Source organism: Mustela nigripes, chromosome 12 (assembly GCF_022355385.1).
Source record: "Mustela nigripes isolate SB6536 chromosome 12, MUSNIG.SB6536, whole genome shotgun sequence".
NCBI classification, from domain to species: domain Eukaryota; kingdom Metazoa; phylum Chordata; class Mammalia; order Carnivora; family Mustelidae; genus Mustela; species Mustela nigripes.
Window position 1 is genome coordinate 70,705,420 of NC_081568.1, and position 24,704 is coordinate 70,730,123.

The window sequence follows — 24,704 nt, forward strand, 5'->3', positions numbered from 1 at the left end:
ACGACAAGGAAAGACTAAAGAACTGCTATTGACAATAGTAGACTTACAAATAACTGTATTTTCTGGGTGATATTCTGGGACAGAAAAAGGACAATAATGGGGAAGCTGGTGAACTATGGTTATGGAAGATGCTAACATAAGGGGAAGCTGGTTGAGGTATATATGGAAAAGTAATTATTTTTGCAATATTTCTGCAAACCTACTATCAGTTCAAAATAGAAAGTTAAAAGAATAAATAGCACCATGAAGTATACCTTCTTTGTACTTTTTTTCTACTACCAGGGCTAATGTGTGGCCTATAACCATATTTTAATTCCAGGAGAACATACTAATGAAATGTTTTGGAATGAAAACCTATGATCTAATGACTTTCCTTGATATGGTTGTGGTTGAGGGGTGCCTGGGTGGCTCAGTGGGTGAAAGCCTCTGCCTTCGGCTCAGGTCATTGATCTCAGGGTCCTGGGATCGAGCCCCACATTGGTCTCTCTGCTCAGCAGGGAGCCTGCTTTCTCCCTCTCTTTCTGCCTCCCGTTCTGCCTACATTTCTGCCACATTTTTGCTTTTTGGCAGGATAGGGAAAAACTCTGTGGACTCTTCTTTGCCATTGATTCTGTTATGACTAAACTGTGTGACTAAAAAAGAATAGGATTCCTACTTCCTGCACTTCTCTAGGGATACCTTATAAGAGAATAGTAAAAATAATTAGAATTTGCTTAAATGTCCTTACCCTCAAAAAGAATAAGAGCTCATCTTAAGACAGCAAAGAGATAATAGATGCTTTAGCCTATGAGCACAAATGATGAGTTTTATTTAACTGCCAAGTGTTGCAATCTATGTACACTTTTCTGTTCCACATTTTTTTTACTGCTAAAAATATCCTGATGGAGATGACCAACATTGTAACATGTGTCTAATTAATTATTAAATTTACCTGTCAATTGATATATTCTGTATAGAGTCTTTGAAATGATGTTTTGAGAATTTATTACAATCATTGAAAGGAGATGGTTCTAAAAAACATACAAGGAATTATAGTCTCCTTAAACTTAGAATATTTGTTACATATATTTCAACATTTAAATAGAAGCCCATTTTCAAAAGCAATTTTCTACTACCTTCTCATAAAAATATAAAAAGGGACAACATTCATATTTTTAAAAACCCATATTTAGCCCAAATCAGGATTTTTCTACAAATGATACCTCTTTCCAAAAAGCTTAAAAGACATCACAGAATGATGTCATGCAAAACTAAGTAATTTCACCACAGCAGAGTATTTTACTTTTAAGAAACACTGTGCGGTATTTCTTTTTAATCTTACATGCTACATTTCAACTGTGTATATGGTATGTAAACACACCAGATTAATCCAAGTCATTCATATTTATGTAGTAGAGTGTCAGATATGACCAGGTGCCATGTAAACAAACCATCAATACCACGATTGCAAAAATGATAAAAGGCAATCCTTATGAAAGCTTAGAAAAGCTTAATAAAAGGCAACCAACATCACCCTAATTTTCTGTTAAAATTACCTCTCTTCCTAACTTTCCTCTCCTATCTTTTATAGCATAATAACACACAAAGATATTTATATCACTTTTACCTTAAGTTAGGCTTTCAAATGACTCTTTTCTGATACACAGCATTTATCAAAAGGCACCAAGATTAGACTCCAAGTAGTTTTGGAATTTGGGTTCCTTTTTAGGTTCCTCCGGATTGATTTTCTCAGAAAAGAGTAACTATACAGGACACCTGGGTGCCTTTTTCAGTTAAGCATCCAACTCTTGATCTCAGCACAGACTTGACTCAGGCCTGTGAGTTCAAGTCCTGCACTGGGCTCCACGCTGGGTGTGGAGCCTACTTGGGGGAAAAAAAAAAGAGTAACTCTAAGAACCAGAAGGAAATGAATAATACAACACAATAACTTGACATCTGTACCATCCAAAAGGTATAAATATATTAATAGGTTCCTTGAGCTTTTCATTTAAGACAAGAACTCAGAATAAGTTTCCGAACATAAACATAGAAAGAGGGCACAGTTATTAAGAGGAACACTCCTAATTTTATAGTAACAATGTATTAAATCTTATATAATAACACACAGCCAAAAGCTTTAGAAATTCACTGCCAGATATTCTGATGCATTATCCTGAAAACACATCTGATACATAGCACTGACATATAACAAAGTATGGCATTTATTTCACAGGGAGAAAAGATAAGTTTCATCCCAAAAACAGACGTACTAGATTCAGCTTTGATTATGTTTTACAGATATATATTAAAGATAAAAAAGAAAAACAAGATTTACCCTGAAAATAAAAAAGTCTTACATATATGTATAATCCATTATTAATACTCTTTATGCTCTTATGATGTAAAACACTTAGAAATTTTTAAACTCCAGAAATGTTGATCGGTTTATCTATTTGGCCTTAACATATTCTAAATTCCCTTTCGAGAATCACATTAATGTTTGCAGACCAGCAGTCCAATAGGGATGGAGCAATTCTATTTCTTTTTCTTCTTCTTTGGTGGTTCATCCTCAGAGCTGCTCTCTGTGCTGGTGCTGCTGCTACTGGAAGAGCTGGAATCTGAGTCTGAATCGGAGGATGAGGAAGAGCTTGTGGAGGAGGATGAAGATGATGAACTGGAGGAGCTTTCATCCGTGTCACTGTCCTCCGAGGAGGATGAGGTAGACGTTTCTTCACTCTCCGATGAAGAATCACTGGCTGAACTGTCACTGCTGTTGCTACTGGAACTGGTTACACTCTTAGACCTAGTAGACAATGAGTAGTTAGATGCACAGGAAGCTGACGTTTAACAGAATAGTTAAAAGCAAGTGCACAGGGAAACTCCGTGCACACACTGCAGCTCTGTTGTGTGGGACTGCTGGATCTGCTGTGCTGGGGATTGCATAACTGCAGAAGTCCTGCGGCAACCACAACGTCTTTCACTTTAGCAATTAAACTCTCCTGGACAGAGTTCAAGATCAGTGTTCCTAGTCTATTTACGCTCTAGAATGAATAATGTTAGAATAAAGTTGCAGTGTAACACCTGGGTTTACTGAAACCTCAGGCAGCATGGCAAATGTTTCATTATCTTTAAACCAGATAGACCTGGTCAACAATTTTTTTTTTTTTTTTACCAGTCTAAGAATATTTCTTATTCTAATGTAATAAGAGATTTTTAAAGTGAAATTATTTACTATTTCCAGGTGTAAAGCCTCTGAGAAGTTGGAGAAAAAGGAGAAATGAAGGTAGTATGTTCCAGTTAGGTAAAGAGAAGAACATATCAGGAAATAAGGATGATACTTAATCATGAATTACAAACAAGAGACTTTAGGTCTACCTTATTATTATTATTATTATCACTTTTATTTTTAAATTTTTCTTCCCATCCCTCCCACTAGTATTATTTATTATACATAAAAAACTCCTAAAGCCACACATACCTTTTTTTCTTAGTCTTCCTTTCTACATTAGTTTCTCCGATGCTGATAAATATGAGGGGGGAAAAAACTCCTGTTAATAGAGTGATTATACACAGCTCAGACAAACCCTTCAGGAGCCTCTCCAAAGTGTCTTACATTGGAGAAACACTTTGTTTTTCATGACATGTACAGAGCCCACCATTTCTTGTTATAACCTGCACCCCCCAACTCTGTCTCTAAAAAAACCTTCTGAGTTACCATTACCAATATTACTATACAATTGATTAAAATAATACAGAGGGACACCTAGATGGCTTAGTTAGTTAAGCATCTGCCTTTGGCTCAGGTCACAATTCCAGGGACCTGGGATCAAGTCCTGAGCAAGGAGCCTGCTACTCCCTCTGCCTGCCATTCTCTCTGCTTGTGTGTGCCCACCCTCCCCTAATCCTTTCTGACAAATAAATAAAATCTTTAAAATAAAATAAAACAGTATAGAAATACAGTACAAATTTTAATAATTATTACACATCAAAGTAAATTTACTGGAAACACATCTCTTAATGGTATTGATTGTTTTTCTAGTTTATGTATCCCTGGATCTTATTGCTAGATTGTGACAAGGTTCAGTATTAATTCAATTCCTGTACTTAATTTTTACAGATTTAACTTAAGAAACTTTCTTAACCTAAACAGGTAGATTGAAATAGAGTTTTGTTGTAGGAATGTCAGTGTTTGAATACCTTCAGTGACAGGGTCTACTAGTCACAAAGATGTATGATTAAAAAATACTTTTATTTATTTTTATTTTTAATTATTATTATTATAATCTTTTTTTTTTTTTAAGATTATTTATTTATTTATTTATTTTACAGAGATCACAAGTAGGCAGAGAGGCAGGCAGAGAGAGAGGAGGAAGCAGCTCCCTGTGGAGCAGAAAGCCCAATACGGGGGCTTAATCCCAGGACCCTGGGATCATGACCCAAACCGGAGGCAGAGGCTTTAACCCACTGAGCCACCCAGGCGCCCCAGAGATAAAGAATCTTAAGCAGGCTTTACACCCAGTATGGAGCCCAATGCAGAGTTCGATCTCATGACCCTCAGATCATGACTTTAGCTGAAATCAAGAGCCAGATACTTGGCTGACTGAGCCACCCAGTCGTCCCTAAAAAATACTTTTAAATTAAATTGGTAGCCCAATTAGATCCTTTTTCAATTTTGTTGGGGAAAAAAAATTACAAAAGAATTTGTTCCTCTCACTCTCTGCCTGCCTCTCTGCTTACTTGTGATCCCTGTCTGTCAAATAAATAAATAAACTCTTTAAAAAATATGTTTAGGAAAAGAAAAAAAAAAGAATTTGTTCCTGGAACACCTGGGTGGCCCAGTCAGTTAAGTGTCTGCCTTCAGCTCAGGTCATAATCCCAGTCCTGCATCACACTTCTTGGTCAGCAGGGAGCCTGCTTCTCCCACTGTCTGCACTCCCCCTACTTGTGTGTTCTCTTTCTCTCTCTCTGACAAATAAATAAACAAAATCTTTAAAAAAAATGGCTCCCAATAATTAGAGCTATCCACTTTCTTAGTACAAACACCAGTATTTTGAAAAACATCTAAGTTTCTACACAGGAGAAAAGGGGAAGTAGGAAAAAAAAAGAAAGAAAAGGAGAATGAACAGACAAGTTCTTATACAAATTTATTTTTGGAAAAATTATATATGAAAGTTGATGACTTAGAAATTGATAACCTATCTATTCCTGCATAACCTTTGAAGAGCCATCAAGTCCACTAATTGTGAGACCACTGCCTTGCAAGTTCCCTTGTTTCAGACACTATTATACAGGTAATGTCTTTATGAAGATGCTGCTTCTGATCTGTAGCACTGAGTACATCTGGCATCTTCCTCTTTCACTTTCTCAAACATGCTTACTTAGTTAATTCATAGCAATTTTAAAAGCTTTATTTAAGGGGTGCCTGGGTGGTTCAGTCGTTAGGCATCTGCTTTCAGCTCAGGTCATGATCCTGAGGTCCTGGGATCAAGCCCTGCAACGGGATCCCTCTTTGGTGGGGTGCTTGCTTCTGCGCCCTCTCCTCCCAGCTCCTGCTCCCTCTCCCTATCTCTGTCTTTCTCTCTCACATAAATAAATAAAATCTTAAAAAAAAAAAAAAAAAAGCTTTATTTATGGGGCACCTGAGTGGCTCAGTCAGTTAAACGTCTGCCTTCAGCTCAGGTCATAAACTCAGGGTCCTGGGATTCAGTCCCGCATCAGGGTCCCTGCTCAATGGGAAGCCTGCTTCTCCCTCCTGCTGCTTGTGCACTCTCAAATAAATAAAATCCTAAAAAAAGGGGGGGGGGCTTTATTCAAAGGACACAAAAGAGTATATAACAAATTTCTAGTTACTCTCCTATCCAGTTCTCCTAGAAAGGAGCCACTGTTACAGATCATTTCTGTTTCCAAAAAAATTCCATTATTCCTTTCCTTCTTTTTTAACATAAACGACTGCATATTATATATACTGTTCTCCATGTAGTTTATAGCCTTAGTTTAAGTATCTTGGATACTTGTCTTGGGTATCTTACCACATCAGCTCTAAGAAAATAAAGGGAACAGCATCTAAAATGGACTTGGGCAACCCTGAATGGGGAGCTGGCATACACTCCCCCTCCTCATCAGCAGCCGACCCCCACACAGAGGGCAGCACTTTGTTCTCAACAGGAAGAAGCTTACTTTACTATCTCAGCAGGAGGAAGGAAAATTTTCTTCTTGCCTTGCAATACAACACCCACGAGAAATTGCCCCAGTTGTCCAATGAGAAGCTTAAACTCTCACTCTCCCCCAGCTGACTTTTGTTTCAAACAGCCCTTCCCAATTTCCTCTTTTCCTTGATAAAAGCAAGCCCCTGTCCTTTGTTCTCTGGACTTGCCCATGGTTTGCCAGTTTTCTTGTCCAGGATTGCAATTCCCTTGGTATTCCCCAATAAACTCATTTTGCTGGTAGAATAACTGGCCACTTTATCTTTATGGTTGACAGTTCATATCATCTACCTCCTGGTATTCTGCTGCCACTTCACCAGCAGCTGAGTCAACAAAGCAAAGTGATTAAGAGCATGGACTGGCTGGTTCAAAAGTTTAATCTTTCCAGTTACTGGCTGTGTGACACTGGTGTGTAAGTAACTCAACTTCTCTGGGCCCTAGTTTCTTCACAAGTAATATGGCAAGAATAGTACCTACCTTAATGGTATAGAGGTGAAGCTTAACTAAGCTAATACTTGTGAAAAGCTTAATACAGTGCCTGGCACATGGGAAGGACTCATTAAACATTAGCTAATATTATAACTGAAATCTGGATAATCACCAAGATACCTTTAGTCACTTCATAAATTCTATCAATTAAAAATATTCCTTTGGATATCACAGGTCAACATACCTTTGTTGTAATAATAATAATCTGTTTTCTTTTTCTTTTAAAGCTTTCTTTAGTTCTGCTGTTCTTGATGGCCTATGTAGGTATTTTCTTTTTCCTGTACATTCATAAGTCCAATGTCCAAATTCCAAGCATTTCTGACATCTTACATGTTGTTTATTTGCCTCACTATGGAGCAAAAAGACAAAAAAAAGAATACAGGCCTTAAAATTTTGACTTGACATTTTCTACCCTGAAAAGCATAAATAATATGAACATTTTTAGGCCACAAATAAATGTAATTTTACATTTTAAATTGTTTACTATGTTAGATTTAGTCACAAGGCAATACAGTAGTCAAGAGCATGGACCTTGAGAGTGAGGCCAAACTAAGTTCAAATCTTTATTTCCTAATTCCATTCCAGTAACAGCAGACTAGGTAACTAAGACCAACTCCTCAGCTCGGAAATAGAAAAAAACAGTCAAAACATTTTTAACAATCTGCTTGCGGTATCAAAGAATGAACAGTGGGGTGAAGAACAACCAAGCCAAGATATGGAAGAAAATGGAAATCCAGAGTAGTCAGCTCTGTATTTAAGTTAATTCTTGCACTGGGAGTGTTTGCCCAACTCAACAGGGTAAACCTCACTTACAACAATTTAGGGAGACAAACTATGTATTCAGCATTAGGTCTCTGAAGAGTCATACCCTAAGAATAAACCAAATGTATAGAGAATACAGCCCAGCTTTTAGTCATCTAGGAGACTAAGAAAAAATCTTAATCCCTCATCCCTGATACTGGAATCAGATGCAACCAATAAAAGACAAACATGAAAGAATTGGAAAGGAAAAAACAAAATGGTCATTCCTCACTTATGACTTATTATGTACATGCAAATTCAAAATAATCTATAGGCAAAAATATTTTGAAATAATTAGAATTCATAAGTTCAGCAAGATTTTACATTGGGGTGGGCAAACTGTAAAGAGTCAGATAGTAAAAGTTTCAGGCTTTGCTGATCAGGAGGCAAAATTGAGGATATTATGTAGGTATTTCCATGACAAGAGAGAAAACACAATTCCACAGATATTTTATTAATAAAAATATTTCACAGAAAAGAGATTTAAATGATGCGATTCATATGTAGAACATTCCACTCGTTTGAGGTTGAAAGTTCATGTTTCCTATCAAATTAATCATATACGTACACATGTAATTAACATCCTTAACCCACAGGCCCACAAGAACAAGCATCAAGCAGGATTCAGTAGACAACCATATTCTGAGCTCTATATTAGATATAAGGTAAACAAATAAAAATCAATAGAATTTCTATATAATGAAAACATTTAAAAAGAAATTTTAAAAAAGTGATATTTATAATTTCCTAAAAAATATCAAATACCTGGAAACACATCAAAGAAAATATGTACAAGATTTCTATGCACAATATAAACATTACTAAGAGAAATTAAACATCTAAGCATGTAGCCACATAGAAAAATATACCATGTTCATAGACTAGAAAACATAATAATCGTAAAAATGTCCATTCTCCACAAACTGATCTACAGATCTATGATCTATAGATTCAACACAATGCCAATCAAAATCCAAACAAATTTTTATTTGTTTGTTCTGTTAACAAACTTATTCTAAAATGTATGTGGAAATTCAAAAGGCCAACAGCCAAAATACCCTAGTAAAGGAACAAGTGGGGAAGCCTTGGGTTAAAAGACACTGACTTACGGTAAAGCTCTATCAACTAAGAATGTGAAATTCTAGCAAAGATACACAAACCAATGAACAGAACATAATGTCCAGAAATGGACTAATGTATATATGAATGCATGATTTATGACCACTATGGTACTGGAGAGCAGTGGGGGAAAGGACATATTAGTGGTGCAAGGACAACTGATTTGCATATGGAAAAAATTACAACTAAACTCTACTCTTGGGGCACCTGAGTGGCGCGGTTGAGTGTCCAGTTCTTGATTTCTGCTCAGGTCATGAACTCAGGGTCCTGCGATCAAATCCTGCATTGGCCTCCATATTCAGTGGAGAGCTGGCTTGAGGATTCCCTATCTCCCTTTGTCCCTCCACCTGTTCATATTGTCTCTCTCTCAACTAAGTAAATAATTCTTTATTAAAAAAAGAAAATAGGGGCACCTGGGTGGCTCAGTGGGTTAAGCCTCTGCCTTCGGCTCAGGTCCTTATCTTAGGGTCCTGGGATCGAGCCCCACATTGGGCTTTCTGCTCAGCAGGGAGGCTGCTTTCCCCTCTCTCTCTGCCTGCCTCTCTGCCTGCTTCTGATCTCTCTCTCTGTCAAATAAATAAATAAAATCTTTTTTAAAAAAAGAAAAAAAGAAAACCTCTACTCTCCACCATATGCAAACATTGATTACAGACTGCTCAAGTAATAAATGTCTTAGATTGGTAGTATTAAAACAAGTGACATGGGGGTATCGTGAGTTTCAGCCTCATGTTGGGTATAGACATCACTTAAAAATTAATTAATTAATTAATTAATTAAATTAAAAAAAAAACTAAAAAAAAAAATAAGTAAATAAACTTACAAATAAACAGTGACAGGGGCCCCTGGCTGGCTCAGGTGGTAGGGCGTATGACTCTTTTTCTCAGGGCTGTGGGTTTGAGCCTGACACTCGGTGTACAGATTGCTTAAAAATAAAATCTTAAAAAAAAAAAAAAATTGACATATTTGACTTAAGAATTCTTTTTTTTTTTTTTAAAGATTTTATTTATTCATTTGACAGAGAGAGATCACAAGTAGTCGGAGAGGCAGGCAGAGAGAGAGAGAGGGAAGCAGGCTCCCCGCTGAGCAGAGAGCCCGATGCGGGACTCGATCCCAAGACCCCGAGATCATGACCTGAGCTGAAGGCAGCGGCTTAACCACTGAGCCACCCAGGCACCCCTGACTTAAGAATTCTTAAAAAACAAAACCAAGGGCGCCTGGGTGGCTCAGTGGGTTAAGCCGCTGCCTTTGGCTCAGGTCATGATCTCAGCGTCCTGGGATCGAGTCCCGCATCGGGGTCTCTGCTCAGCAGGGAGCCTGCTTCCTTCTCTCTCTCTCTCTCTCTCTCTGCCTGCCTCTCAGTGTACTTGTAATTTCTCTCTGTCAAATAAATAAATAAAATCTTTAAAAAAAAAAAAAAACCAAAATACTAATAATCATTTTTTTAAAAAGCTGTTAAGTTAGACTATGCTAAAATTTGTAATTTCTTTCATTGAGGCACCTGGGTAGTTTGATTGGTTAAGTATCTGGCTCTTGATTTCAGCTCAGGTCATATCTCAGGGTTTTGAGATCAAGTCCTGTGTCAGGCTCTGCACTTGGCATGAAGCCTGTTTAGGATTCTCTCTCTCTTCCTCCTTCTCTTAAAAAAGAAAGCAAGAAAGAATTTATGTTCACCAAAATACACTATGAAGAGAGTAAGAAGGGAAGCCAAGACGTTGGAGAAGGTTTTACAAATCAGTAAGGACATGATGGATCATAAAAAATAAGATGAAATGGAAAATGGAAAGAATGGACAAAAATGGGCCTGGGAAACACAAGTTAACACTACATATATAAAAAGTTATACTTTACTAATCAAAGAAAAGCATATTAAAACCCCCAGAAAGGGGATCTGGGTGGCTCAATCAACCAAGCATCCAACTCTTGATTTTGGCTCAGATCATGATCTCAGAGTAATGAGATCAACCCCAGAGTCAATCTCTGAGCTCACTGTGGAGTTTGCTTAAGACTTTCTCTCCCTCTCACTCTGTCCCTTTCACTCCTGCATGCATGCTTTCTTTCTCTAAATAAATAATTATTTAAAAAACAAAATAAAACAAAAAACCCAGAAGATACTACCTATCACACACCAGGAAGACTGAAATTAAAAACTGGCAACAGCAAATGTTAACAAGAATACACAGCAAGGGGCGCCTGGGTGGCTCAGTGGGTTAAGCCGCTGCCTTCGGCTCAGGTCATGATCTCAGGGTCCTGGGATCGAGTCCCGCATCGGGCTCTCTGCTCAGCGGGGAGCCTGCTTCCCTCTCTCTCTCTCTGCCTGCCTCTCTGTCTACTGTGATCTCTCTCTGTCAAATAAATAAATAAATAAATAAATAAAAAAAACTTAGGGAGAACCAGCTTGATTTAAAAAAAAAAAAAAAACTAAAAGATAAAGAATGCACAGCAAGAGGAACACACATCCACTGTGGGGATGAACACAAACTGGTAGAACCATTTTGAAAAAAATTTACCATTGTTGAAGAGAAGCACACTCTATGATTCAGCAATTCCACTTGTAGATATTTATACAATAGAAATCAATGCAGTGCCACGTAGGTGGCTTAGTTGGTTGAGTGTATGACTCTTGATTTCAACTCAGGTCATGATCTCAGGGGTGTGAGATGGAGCCTTCCAGTGAGCCCTGAGCTGGGTGTGGAGCCTGCTTAAGATTCCCTCGGGACGCCTGGGTGGCTCAGTTGGTTGGACGACTGCCTTCAGCTCGGGTCATGATCCCGGAGTCCCAGAATCGAGTCCCGCATAGGGCTCCCAGCTCCACGGGGAGTCTGCTTCTCTCTCTGACCTTCTCGCTCATGTTCTCTCTCAAATAAATAAATAAAATCTTAAAAAAATAAAAATAAAAAAGATTCCCTCTCCCCCTTTGCCCCTCCCAAACCACTCACCCCCACCATGTGTGCATTACCAAAAAAAAATTTTTTTTTTTTTAAACAGAATCAATGCACAGCTATACCAGATAACATGTGTAAGAATATTATTCTTGGGTGCCTGGGTGGCTCAGTCAGTTAAGTGTCTGCCTTCAGCTCAGGTCATGATCCCAGAGTCCTGGGATCAAGCTCCACATCAGGCTCTCTGCTCATTGGGGAGCCTGCTTTCCCCTCTCTCTCTGCCTGCTACTCTGCCTACTTGTGATCTCTCTCCCTCTATCAAATAAATAAAATCTTTAAAAAAAAAGAATATTATTCTTTATGTAGCTCTTAAAATTTCTGAAATAATTGTAATCTTTTTTTTTAAAGATTTTATTTATTTGACAGAGATCATAAGTAGGCAGAGGCAGGCAGAGAGAGAGAGAGAGAGAGAGAGAGAGAGAGAAGCAGGCTCCCTGCTGAGCAGAGAGCCCGATGCGGGGCTCGATCCCAGGATTCAGAGACCATGACCTGAGCTGAAGGCAGAGGCCTAACCCACTAAGCCACCCAGGTGCCCCATCTTTTTTTTTTTTTTTTAAAGATTTTACTTATTTTATTTGACAGAGAGAGCACAAGCAGGCAGAGAGGTAGGCAGAGAGGAGGGAAGCAGGCTCCCTGCTGAACAGAGAGAGCCCAATGCAGGGCTGAATCCCAGGACCCTGGCAGCGTGACCTGAGCCAAAGGCAGAGGCTTTAACCCACTGAGCCACCCAGGCGCCACTGAAATAATCTTACAGAAAATATGCAAGTACAGTTCAAAGCACCATATTTCCTGAACTATTTGTAAGTTGTCAACCTGATGACCCATCAACTCACAGTACTTCATTGCATATTTTCTATATACCAGGATATTTTCCTACATAACAATGTAACCATCAAAATCAAGAAATTAATATAGATATATTCCTACTATTTAATCTCCAGATCCCATTTATTTCATCAAATGTCCCAATGTTCTTTAGAGCAAAACCCAGTTCAGCATTCTGTTGCATTTGTCATGTTTCTTTAGTTTCTTGCCTAATGAATTCCTTAGTCGAGTCTTGTTTTTATGACCTTGGCAATTTTGAAGGTTACGGGCCAGTTGTTTTGTAGAACGTGCTTCAATATGAGTTGCTTTCAAGCTCACTTAGGGGGCTCTCAGTAGGGAGCTGCAGTTCCCTTCCTCTTGACCTCTCCATTGGGCTGCTCACAACATGAATTCCCCCAGAGGGAGTGACCAAGACAACTTAAGAACTCAGTCTTTTATGACCTAATTTTGGAAATGACATGTCATCACTTTTGCTATATTCTATTGGTTGCACAGACCAACCTTAGTATAATGTGGGAGGACACTATACAAGAGCCCGAATACCAGGAGGCAAGGATAATTGGGGGTCATCTTGGAGGTCAACTACCACATTTGATATCTGTACATGATTAGATTCAGGCTATGCACCTTTGACAGGAATGTAATAGAAATGTGCTGTCCTTCTCACTATATTGCTACCAGGTGACGCAGGAAGGTCTACCAGAGTTTGCATCGTAAAGTTACTTTTTGTCTTTTGTAATTGTGGCGGTTTTAAATTAATGTTCACATTAATTCTTTGATACTCTTCCCTTCAAGAGGTAGAGCCCTAATGCCCTTTACCCTGAATGTGGCTTGGACTTAGTGTTTTGGTTTAACAGAATAAAACTGAGTGATGGAGTGTGACTTCAAAGATTAAGTCATGGAGCTGTCATGTTAGGCAGATACTTAAGCAGCCTCTAGGGAGGCTCAGGAGATGAACAGCTGAGGCCTCCTGCCAATAGTCCTGTGAATGAGCCATCCTGGGGAAAGATGTTCCAGTCTTGGTGAAGCCTTTAGATGACTGCAGCCCCTGGCAAAATCCTGACCAGGACAACAAGGGAGAACATGAGTTAGAACCCTCAGCTAAGTCACTCCTGGATTCCTGAACCACAGAAACTGAGATAATGTTGATTGTTAGAAGCTACTAAGTTTTGGGGTGATTTGTCAAACAACTCTAAGTGAAAATTAATATAACTATTAATAACTACTTTGTGGGTTGGTATTTGATATTATATAAATACCCAGCCCATTAAATTTTTAGTTCATTTATTCATCTATCAGTATGAACTCATATTTTTCTATTTTACTCCATGAATTTTATTCAATGAGTTATAGTCCCATTACCACCATTTATTTTGAATTGTCCTAGGTATGGTCAGTGGAAAGGAATCCTTTTAAGCTAGATTGTGTGTTCTTCTGACATGGCTCCATTTTGGGGGCACTTCCTTGCTTTCTGGTACAACAAAAAATTTCAAATTCATCTACTTTACCTGTCCCAGCCTGAAATCAGACTGATGGAGCCCTGATGATATTTAGAGTCACGTCCTCTTTCCACTTAGGCTCTAACACTTTTTATTAAATTACATGTTGCTTCCCCTATGTAGATGTTCTCTTCACTAGGGTGACAACTTATGCTAAATTGCTCCTGTGTGGACACGTTCCTTTCACCTGGCTTGGGATCTCACATCCCACACTAACCCTTCCCCCCCGTGGATGCCCTCCACAGCCTCCTGACACTGTAGATCACTTCACACACTTACATGGATGCCCTTCTAAGGCCACTTTGGCCCTAATACTCCAATGCCAAGTCAACCTTCTGCTTGAAAGCCTACCCTGCTCTACACTACTTAATGGCTTTAGGCATGACTTATGCAAGAAGGGAAGAGAAAGAACTCTAAGAATATTCGTAACAGCATAACCTGTAATATCCTCAAAACCAGAAAGAACACTGAGGTAGAATGGATAATTTGTGGTACAGAATATAGCGAAATACTTCATAGTACTGAAAATGAACAAACTTTACAGTTTTAACTTATATGGATCTTACATCTAAGAAGTCAGATTATGCAAAAGAATCCAAATTGTCTGATTCTGTATAAGTTCAAAGACAGGCAAAATTAAACTCCAGTGCAGAGTAAGATGGTAAAAGCCCAAAGAGAAGCAAGGAAACAATTACCATAAATGTTGGGTCACTGTAGGAGGGAGGGAGAAGGTCATGATTGGGAAGGGCCTTAAGGGCTGCTGGTATATAGGCCATTTTATTACTTGACCTGAGGGAAGTCACACGCAATGTTCCCTTTATAATAATTTGTTAAGGGTGCCTGGGTGGCTCAGTGGGTTAAAGCCTCTGCCTTTGGCTCAGGTCATGATCTCAGGGTCCTGGGATGGAGACCCGCATCGGACTCTCTGCTCAGCGGGGAGCCTGTTTCCCCCCCCCTCTCTTCCTGCCTCTCTGCCTACCTGTGATCTCTGTCTGTCAAATAAATAAATAAAATCTTTAAAAATAATAATAATAATAATAATTTGTTAAGTGGCATAGTTATGTTATTTAAACTTTTTTGTATATATATTATATTTCACAATAAAGATTTTAAAAAATCTCTTTCACTACATAGCTGTAGGTTCTTCAGCAAACTGATTTGGAAACCTTGGTTTCTCTTCTAAAAGATGTAGTAAATATCTACTTTATTAGGGTACTATGAGAATTAGTTGAGACCATAGCCATGGCTTATATTTACTCTGCCAGGAATTTAGCTAAGTATTAATTATGCATAATCACATCCAATCTCCATAACAACCCAGTGAGTTTGAAAGCACTATCCCCATTCTATAGATGAGGATGTGTATATATTATTGTCATTCTACATATTAGGGTAATCAATTGTCTGGAATAATGATACATGGCACTTTAAATTTTCTCATAACATGGTTACACGATGAGATGCTGAATTCTTAGTGCTGACCTACAGCAGTCACCTTTTTTTATTGTTAGTGAACACATAATTGGTATTCAGTAAACGTTTGTACAATGAATGCTGGAAAACCAAGTGTTTAAGAGAACACATTTTGGATTGTGGGACAGGTTCTGTAATCCTGACAATTAATTTAGTTTTAGTATCTGTCCAAAATTTAAACTAATCCTAATCTGAAAAAATGTTACAAGTAAAGAACTAAGGCTATGTCAGTAGATACAGTATTAAAAGATAATAAAGAAGACTCAGCTTTTTGTTCAGTAATAATTCTTTTTTTTTATTTTATTTATTTATTTTTTTTTAAAGATTTTATTTATTTATTTGACAGAGAGAAATCACAAGTAGATGGAGAAACAGGCAGAGAGAGAGAGAGGGAAGCAGGCTCTCTGCCGAGCAGAGAGCCCGATGCGGGACCCGATCCCAGGACCCTGAGATCATGACCTGAGCCGAAGGCAGCGGCTTAAACCACTGAGCCACCCAGGCGCCCCGTTCAGTAATAATTCTTAAATTTCAGCAAGCAACTCCCAGAGCCATGATTATAATTTCAGACCTTATCTGAATATGTAATGTCAGAGCAAACTTTTAAGGGCATCAATAATAAAACACTCTATGGCCTTAATATTAGCTTTTGAGGCAAAAAGAACCACTAACATATTTAACTTACACAATTGTAAAATGCACCCCAGAAATAATAAATTCAGAAACATCAAAGATGTTTTTTACACCTATAAAAGTGTAAAATCATGATTCTCATTCAAATACATATAAAACGAACACGGGTCAATCTAATTATTAATTAAAGGAACAAGTAAGATGGTATAACAGGTTCAAAAGAGAATTCAAAGAACACACATATATATGCAATTATGCTGAAAGGAATTTACAGATAGCTAAAAACTAGTTAATAGCCACATTGCAAGAATCAACTGTACTGTGTTTTTATGGGTAACAATATTTTCTACCAGTATCCTATACCTTACAGTTATAAAATAGCTCAAAGACAATGATGCATAGGCTCTCATAGGGTCACATAGCCAGGAAGAGTCATTAGACAAGATACCTAGCAATCTTTGTTTTGAAATCCATTGCAAAGCCTTTCACAGTATTTCCTAAAAATAAAACTATGATTGGTATGGAGGGAAGCCTCTCAGAATCAAGGAAATAAAGTCTTCTCCAACTCATAGATTGTTTCCCCAATAATAAGAAACTTAATTTTTTTAAATTGATTTTATTTATTTTATTTTATTTATTTTAAAGATTTTATTTATTTATTTGACAGAGAGATCACAAGTAAGCAGAGAGGCAGGCAGAGAGAGACGAGGAAGCAGGGTCCCTGCTGAGCAGAGAGCCCGATGAGGGGCTTGATCCCAGGACCCTGGGACCATGACCCGAGCTGAAGGCAAAGGCCTTAACCCACCAAACCCCCCAGGTGCTCCTCGATTTTATTTTTTTAAGGATTTATTTTAAAAAACAAGAGAGAGAGCATGAGGGCAAGTTCGGGGACGAGGGGCAGAGGGAGAGAAACTTTTAAATGGATGCCCCACCTTGTGTGGAGCCCAATGTGGGGCTTGATCCCACAACCCCATGAGATCATGACCTGAGCTGAAATCAAAAGTTGGAGGCTCAAATGGTTGAGCCACCCAGGCAACCCAATATTAAGAAACTTACAACTTAAGATAAATAAATAATTTAAATAAATAAACATAAATTTAAAAAGCAAATAAATAAATTTAAATTTAATAAATTTAAAAAGCAAATAAATAAACAAATTAAAAATATTATCCCCCAGCACTGTGGAGTTTTCTGTAGCTATAAATAGAATATTCACAAATATCTGAATTCCTTTTGATTGACATGTTTTATTTTTTTGTTTTATTTTTTTTTTTTTAAAGATTTCATTTATTTATATGACAGAGAGAGATCACAAGTAGGCAGAGAGGCAGGCAGAGAGAGAGAGGAGGAAGCAGGCTCCCTGCCGAGCAGAGAGCCCGATGCGGGGACTCGATCCCAGGACCCCGAGACCATGACCTGAGCCGAAGGCAGCGGCTTAACCCACTGAGCCACCCAGGCTCCCCTATGATTGACATGTTTTAACCATTAATTAATAGTGATGTTCCACAGGGAGTCTGAATGAAGTAGACTTATAATTTCAAAATAAACAAGATTAGCATTTCTCTCTAACCATTTGGACACCCTATTCACAATATTCCATTTCTATATCCTAAACTAAGGCTCAAAGAAGTGCTCTAATGGGACAGACTTTTTTTTTTAAGATTTTATTTATTTGTCAGAGAGAGAGAGGGAGTGAGAGCGAGCACAGGCAGACAGAGTGGCAGGCAGAGACAGAGGGAGAAGCAGGCTCCCCACCGAGCAAGGATCCCGATGTGGGACTTGATCCCAGGACCCTGGGATCATGACCTGAGCCGAAGGCAGAGGCTTCCCCTCCCTCTCCTCTTCCCCTGCTTGTGTGCTCACAAGCGTGCATATGTTCTCCCTCTCTGATAAACAAAATCTTTAAAAAAAATTCTCTCTCCCTCTGCACTCCCCTGCCCCTACTCGTGCACACGTGATCTGCCTCTCTCTCAAAAATAAATACATACAGGGCACCTGGGTGGCTCAGTGGGTTAAGCCGCTGCCTTCGGCTCAGGTCATGGTCTCAGGGTCCTGAGATCGAGTCCCGCATCAGGCTCTCTGCTCAGCGGGGAGCCTGCTTCCCTCTCTCTCTCTCTGCCTGCCTCTCCATCTACTTGTGATTTCTCTCTGTCAAATAAATAAATAAAATCTTTAAAAATAATAATAATAAAATAAAATATTAAAAATAAATACATACTTACATACAATGAATTTTGCTAAATGTAAATTAAACATCAGTAAACCTGATTTTAAAAAGTATATAGTTAACCCAGAAAAATGGATATATGCAAAAATTTAGTTGTATATTTATTATAGGAAATACAAATGGTTTATAAGAGTAAACCTGCTGGAAGCTACAGTAGCAGTGAGCTTAATGTATATAATGTATATATATATACAGCTTAATATATAAACTTGGGGTATCACTATGCTGTGCAACTGAAACATAACATTGTGTATCAACTATACTGAAAAAAAAAAAAAGTAGACCTAACTCTCCCAACAGCAAAGGAAATGTTATTTCCACTACCATTTTCCAATAATAAAAAGTTATTGTTTATCCATAAAGAACACTATGAGGCTATTTAAAGTTTAAAAATAGCCTGAAAGGTTATACACTAAAGTGTAAAAACTATTACCTTTCGGATAGTGTTACAATATACTTTTTCATTATCTGTATTCTCTAACTTTCCTACAATGACCATGGACTGCATGTGAAATCATAAAACAAATAGTAAAAGATATTTTTCCCATCCAAGTACTAACCAGGCCCGACCCTGCTTAGCTTCCGAGATCAGACGAGATCGGGCGCGTTCAGGGTGGTATGGCCGTAGACAGTAAAAGATATTTTTCAAAGGAACATATAACTAAGGGATATATGAGAATGCTAAAGGCCTGTAAGAGAAATATTTAAACCTAATATAAATAAACACTCAACCAAAATAAGCTGAGGCTTATGAGAAGTGTCAAGAACAACAAAAATTATTTTGTGTTTTAGTTACATTTAAAGCACAAAGAACCAAAAACAAGATAGGTTCATTATTTGGGGTGCTAGGCGAATACATCACCAATGTTAAGCTATAGGTTGAAAGTACAAGCAGGATTATTTTTATTTTGCTTTAGTCTTCACTCAAACACAATGATACACAGAACGAGAACCCCAAGATAGTGAGGGGTGAGTTACAGAGTACTTTTATTCACTCTGAATGTTTAACTCACAATGGCCCAAGTGACTGCTCCACAACATACCAGAGATTTTCCAGGTGAGTTGACTATACTGCTGCTGGTAATCTGAGAGACACTGGCAAACAGGAGTGGCGCTGAAAGACTAGGAATAGGCAAATGCAGTTCTGATTTTCAAAGTCAGGGGAAAGGAAGATTCCACAAATCAGACCAACGAACTTGACATTCATTCTAGGCAGAATTCTCACTGGATTTATAAAATCCATTCAGAAAGAAAAGCCCTGATCACTAAGTATCAGATCATTACAGACTAATACCCTTACTGGCTTTTGGGAATTTGTATTTCCATCAGGCATCCTGGAAAGTCTTACAATACCCTTGTGAACAAAACAGAACAATTAGATCAGCTGAACATCATGGACAAAAGACTACTTTTTTTTTTTTTAAAGACTTTATTTATTTATTTGACGGACAGAGACAGCACAAGCAGGGGGAGCTGTAGGCAGAGGGAGAGGGAGAAGCAGGTTGAAGTAAATGCACAGAGAGGTATCCAGTGATGGCCTGAATGATTGGTCCTCAGTTGGGACTTGTTCAACATTTTATAAATGATTTTGGAGGGCACTAGTGTGCCTATTTATCCAACCTGCAGCTGACACAAAGCTAAGTGGGAGGAGTAATACAAAGGATAACCAAATCAGGATCCAAAAAGGTCTTGACAGGCTAGAACTCAATGTCAAATCTAACAAGATGAAATTTAACAAGGGTAAAACTAAGTCTGACTCTTAAGTCCAGAAAACCAATACAAGTACCAAGACAGGGGAAGCTTGATTTGATGGTAATTCAAGTGGATAACACCTAGCATTTTTAATTGACTGAAATCACAGTTTACGTCCAAAGCTAGGAAGTTAGAAGTGAGCAGGGCTTAAGCTTCATAAATATTTTCCTTTCAGTTCAACATAAACTTTTGATAGATACAGAAAATGTAACAGACTACTTCAGGAGGTAAGTATGTCTTTCCTGGAGGTCCTCAAGCCAAAGTTAGATAATTCCCTTGGATGGTGAAGACACAGTACTGGAATCCAGTGGAAGGTTTAGCAGAAGAAATGACCCCACACAGTGCCAAGATTCTATAATCTACTCACATATAAGTAGATGTAATTACAATTTACAAACAGAAAGTAAGTTCATTTCAATTGATATAAAGTTAACTCCCCGAAAGATCGGCTGAATAGGAATTTCAAATTTAGGCTCTCTCTTTTTTCTTTTATTGCCTCCCTTTCCTCGTTAGTCCAAAGACTCTTACAAAGAACTATAGCAGTACTTTCTCACTTCTTATAACTAACTTAAAAATAGTTTAAAACTTATTATGGAAGTAGGGGCGCCTGGGTGGCTCAGTGGGTTAAGCCTCTGCCTTCAGCTCAGGTCATGATCTCAGGGTCCTCCGACAGAGCCCCGCATCAGGCCCTCTGCTTGGCAGGGAGCCTGCTTCTCCCTCTCTCTCTCTGCCTGCCTCTCTGCCTACTTGTGATCTGTCTGTCAAATAAATAAATATTTTAAAAAACCACAACACTTAGGGAAGTAACATATGCTTTTTATAAATAAAACTAAAACTTTGTGATGAACATAAAATGAAAAGTAATGGCTCCTCTCCCACCCCAAAATATTCTCCAAACTCTACCAGACTCCCCTAACTTCTGAAAGTTTCCTTCTCCAAGTCCCGGAAGATTTACTCTGAATACCATGACTACTTTTATTATATGCCATTTGTTTTCTTGCCAACAAGACCAGAAACTCCTAAAGCAAGATTTCTTTTACTTCTGTGTAGCTCATGTAACAAATACAGGCATTCTATAGAAAAACAACATTTGTTGAACTTTCTGATACTTCTGAAATGAGATATAGATATAAAGATATATACAGATAGATAGATAGATATAAAGTCTTTCACTTCATATTTAAGTGGACATTGCTTGTTTTTGCCATCCTAGTATTTATCATCTATCTAACCTACTTATCTAGCTCATCATTGGTTTATAGAAATCCATCTGATCGTGCTGGAAAAAGAATGCTATCTGACAATCAGGGCATCACAATGCCATAGACATGATTCAACCTACACAAATGAGATACCATTAAATTGAAAGTGAGAGGATATAAAGGACCAAAATATAGTGCAGCCATCTTGGAACCAAGAGAATGAACCTAACCTATCCAAATACGGAACTAACACCCAAAAGAACAAACCTGGGAGTAAGAGTCTCTGGTGACATAATCTAGCACACCTATTATGTATTATATTCACTCCATTCTTGACTTCTTGACTTCTTCTCTTCCACCAGGTATACTACCCTGACTCTCTAGGTCTTTATCCTGATGCTCAAGGAACTCTTTTCATTAGGTGTGAGAGGTAGAATCTGATGGAGAGAAGAAAAGGAAAGACAACAAAAAAATAAAAATAAAAAACAGAAATGTAGAAAGAAACATACATATATATATGCAAGTAGACTAGGAGTGATATATCATGGACTTGCAAATGGTAACAGCATGAAATGCTAAGAGAATGATTGTTCAGGTGTGCAGGCTAGTAGAAGAAAAAGGGCTTTACAGGAAAGGGACATGTGGGTTGTTATCTACATTACACATCCATGGTAAACCTCTTGTGCCACTCTCTCTTGGTCACTAACCACAATGGCCAGCTTTCAGTTTTTAAAAACTAAAGATCTTGGGGAGCCTAGGTAGCTCAGTCAGTCGTGCAGAGGACTAGATTTCAGGTTAAGTCATTATCTCACGGTCAGGGACCAAGCCCCACTTTGGGCTCCAATCTGTAGCCTGTTTAAGATTTTCTCTCCCCTCCCCCTACCGTCTCTTAAAAAACCCCCCAAATTAAAGTTTTTTCCTGTCTGAAAGTAATTATGCCACTGTCTGATGCTCTTTCCCCAAATCCTCTCATGATTGGCTCTTTTCTCACACTTTCAATCTCTGTTCAAATGCCACCACTTCAGAGATGCCTTTCCAGTCCAACCAATCTAACCTGGGCCTTTCTTTCCATCACCTCTTAATTCCTTCAAAGCTCTTAACACCAACTCTATTTACTTAAAATGTTTAGTTTATCGACTCTTTACCAACGGAATGTAAGTTTCCTGAAAGCAGGGATTCCCGTCTTGAATACTTCTTTTTCTTTATACCCAAATTCTGGCAGAGAGCGAGATGGTTAATAAATTATTATTTACTTAAGAGAATGAGTGGTAGAAAGTGAGAAAACTTGGGAGGAAAGTCGGTGTTATAGTCAGGCTGTTCCTAGAGGCGATAGGAAGGGGACAGGAAAAGCCAGCTGCGCTGGAGACTGCATAGGGAGCTGAAGGCTTACGTCGTTGAGAGTGGAGGGTGTCGGATCAGGGCTTCAGGCTTCCCTTGGCCACCCGTAAGGTGGGCGGCTGGGTGGGCAAAGGGGCACACGCCACTTAGTGCCCAACTTCTGGACGTCCGCTGTGCGAAAAGCAAACGCTAGGCTCTCTTCAGAACCCCAACTCCCACCCCATAACCTAGGTCCCGCCCCATGGACCTTACGCAGTCGTCTTCCACGCAATCACTACCCCGTGGACAGCAAAGTTACCACCCGGGCCGAGCCCCTGTGGAGCAGCAACAAGTGAGAAAAGACCACCCTCCGCGCGTCCACACAGAAGTTCCCATACCTGCCTCACATCCCCGCCCGGGCTCACCCGCCGGCTGACGCGTTTCTCCCCGCCCCCAGCCCGCCCCGCGGCCCTACCTGGGCCCTCACTTACGCTTGTCTCCGAGCTATGAGCCGATGCATGGGAGTCGCCATCTTAGCGCGGCTGAAGACTGCCGCGCTGGGTTTTGGGAAACTCCTCGGAAGGGGCGGGGACTTGGAACCCCGCGTCCGCCTGCCTGGGCGGAGCCAGTGCGGCCTGGAAGGCTTCTGGGGCAACTTTCGGGCTAAGCTGTGGGTGGGTAGGTGGTAAGTCTTGTTTCCTGTGTGTGTCTGTAGTTTAAGAAAGAGGAATGAGGCCGGTTGTCTCACGTGAGCGGGCTTTTGAAGGATGAGTACAGGTATACAGTGTGAAGAGGCAGAGAGAAACATTCTCAAAGGAGGGAAGTATACGTACATGTATACATAACCGTGAATAAAACTGTGCAGTGTTCAGGAAGTAGTCTGGAAAACAAAGTAAAAAGGAATGAATTGAGATTGGGACCATAAATTAAAAGACTGACTTTAATAAACCGTCTACTGCAAATATATTAATTATTTCTATATTTATGTATTTCGTAGGGATGGTATAAGGACCAAATGACACTATGTAACTAAAGCTACTTTGTCTACTGGAAAAAGATTACACAAACATTAACTATTTTAAGATATTTTAGCATTTAGTGGCAGATCATGGAAATTTTATTCCCTTAAATCCACATTCTTGGGGCGCCTGGGTGGCTCAGTGGGTTGGGCCGCTGCCTTCGGCTCAGGTCATGATCTCAGGGTCCTGGGATCGAGTCCCACGTTGGGCTCTCTGCTCAGCGGAGAGCCTGCTTCCCTCTCTCTCTCTGCCTGCCTCTCTGTCTACTTGTGATCTCTCTCTGTCAAATAAATAAATAAAATATTAAAAAAAAAATAAATCCACATTCTTTGAACCATACATAAATTTTTGAAATATATCTGTATATCTGGGCTTACACTCATTTTTGTTTCAGCTATTACTTATGGAGCTGTTATTTATGGAACATTTAAAACATAAAATGTTTTAAAAAGTGAGGCTAGGGGGCGCCTGGGTGGCTCAGTGGGTTAAGCCTCTGCCTTCAGCTCAGGTCATGATCTCAGGGTCCTGGAATCGAGTCCCGCAAAGGGATCTCTGCTTAGCGGGAGCCTGCTTCCCCCTTCTCTCTCTCTCTGCCTCTCTATTCTTGATCTCTGTCAAATAAATAAACAAAATCTTTAAAAAAAAAAAAAAAGTGAGGCTAGGGCATTGAACAAATAAAGTCATTGCACACATGGAGGTTTCTTTTTTTTTCTTTTTAAGATTTTATTTATTTATTTGACAGAGAGAGATCACAGGTAGATAGAGAGACTGGCAGAGAGAGAGAGAGGGAAACAGGTTCCCCGCCGAGCAGCCGAGCAGCTGAGCAGAGAGCCCGATGTGGGACTCGATCCCAGGACCCTGAGATCACGACCTGAGCCGAAGGCAGCAGCTTAAACCACTGAGCCACCCAGGCGCCCCACATGGAGGTTTCTAAACAATAAACAAAGGCAATGTCCAATGAGCATAGTTACACTAAAGAAAAAAATTGTAGGGTTGGGGATAAAAAGTTTTTTAGCCCTGGGAGTCAGAGAAGGTAATATCCCTCACCTTTGAGCATATCTTGTTCTTAACAAAATGGAATCTTACTATCTGTTCTATTCTTCAGCTTGCTTGGTTCATTTCTCAGTGTCTTACAGACATCTTTTCTCATATGAGCACATACAGATTTGATTCATTCTTTTTCCATATTAAGTTATATAGGTTACATGGATATTCCACAATTTATCCAAC

At 39.1% G+C, this 24,704-nt stretch overlaps 1 protein-coding gene across 1 annotated transcript; it reads right to left on the reverse strand.

Moving 5' to 3' along the window:
* Positions 1–785: 785 nt before the first annotated feature.
* On the reverse strand, positions 786–23,016 carry ZCCHC10 (zinc finger CCHC-type containing 10). Its single transcript, XM_059417564.1, has 4 exons — positions 22,947–23,016; positions 6,856–7,020; positions 3,458–3,499; positions 786–2,782 (listed from the first exon to the last, which is right to left on the reverse strand). The coding sequence occupies exons 1-4, from the start codon at positions 22,985–22,987 to the stop codon at positions 2,515–2,517; spliced, it is 516 nt and encodes a 171-aa protein (XP_059273547.1). The 5' UTR covers positions 22,988–23,016; the 3' UTR covers positions 786–2,514.
* Between the last annotated feature and the right edge of the window lie 1,688 nt (positions 23,017–24,704).

Bases quoted from the DNA above. Each gene is read 5' to 3' on its own strand.
- ZCCHC10 (XM_059417564.1), bottom strand. From the start codon at position 22,987: ATGGCGACTCCCATGCATCGGCTCATAGCTCGGAGACAAGC. The intron at 7,021-22,946 runs GTAAGTGAGGGC...TTTGCTCCATAG, and splicing joins CTCATAGCTCGGAGACAAGC to TGAGGCAAATAAACAACATG. The intron at 2,783-3,457 runs GTATGTGTGGCT...ATTGTCTACTAG, and splicing joins AGGAAGACTAAGAAAAAAAG to GTCTAAGAGTGTAACCAGTT.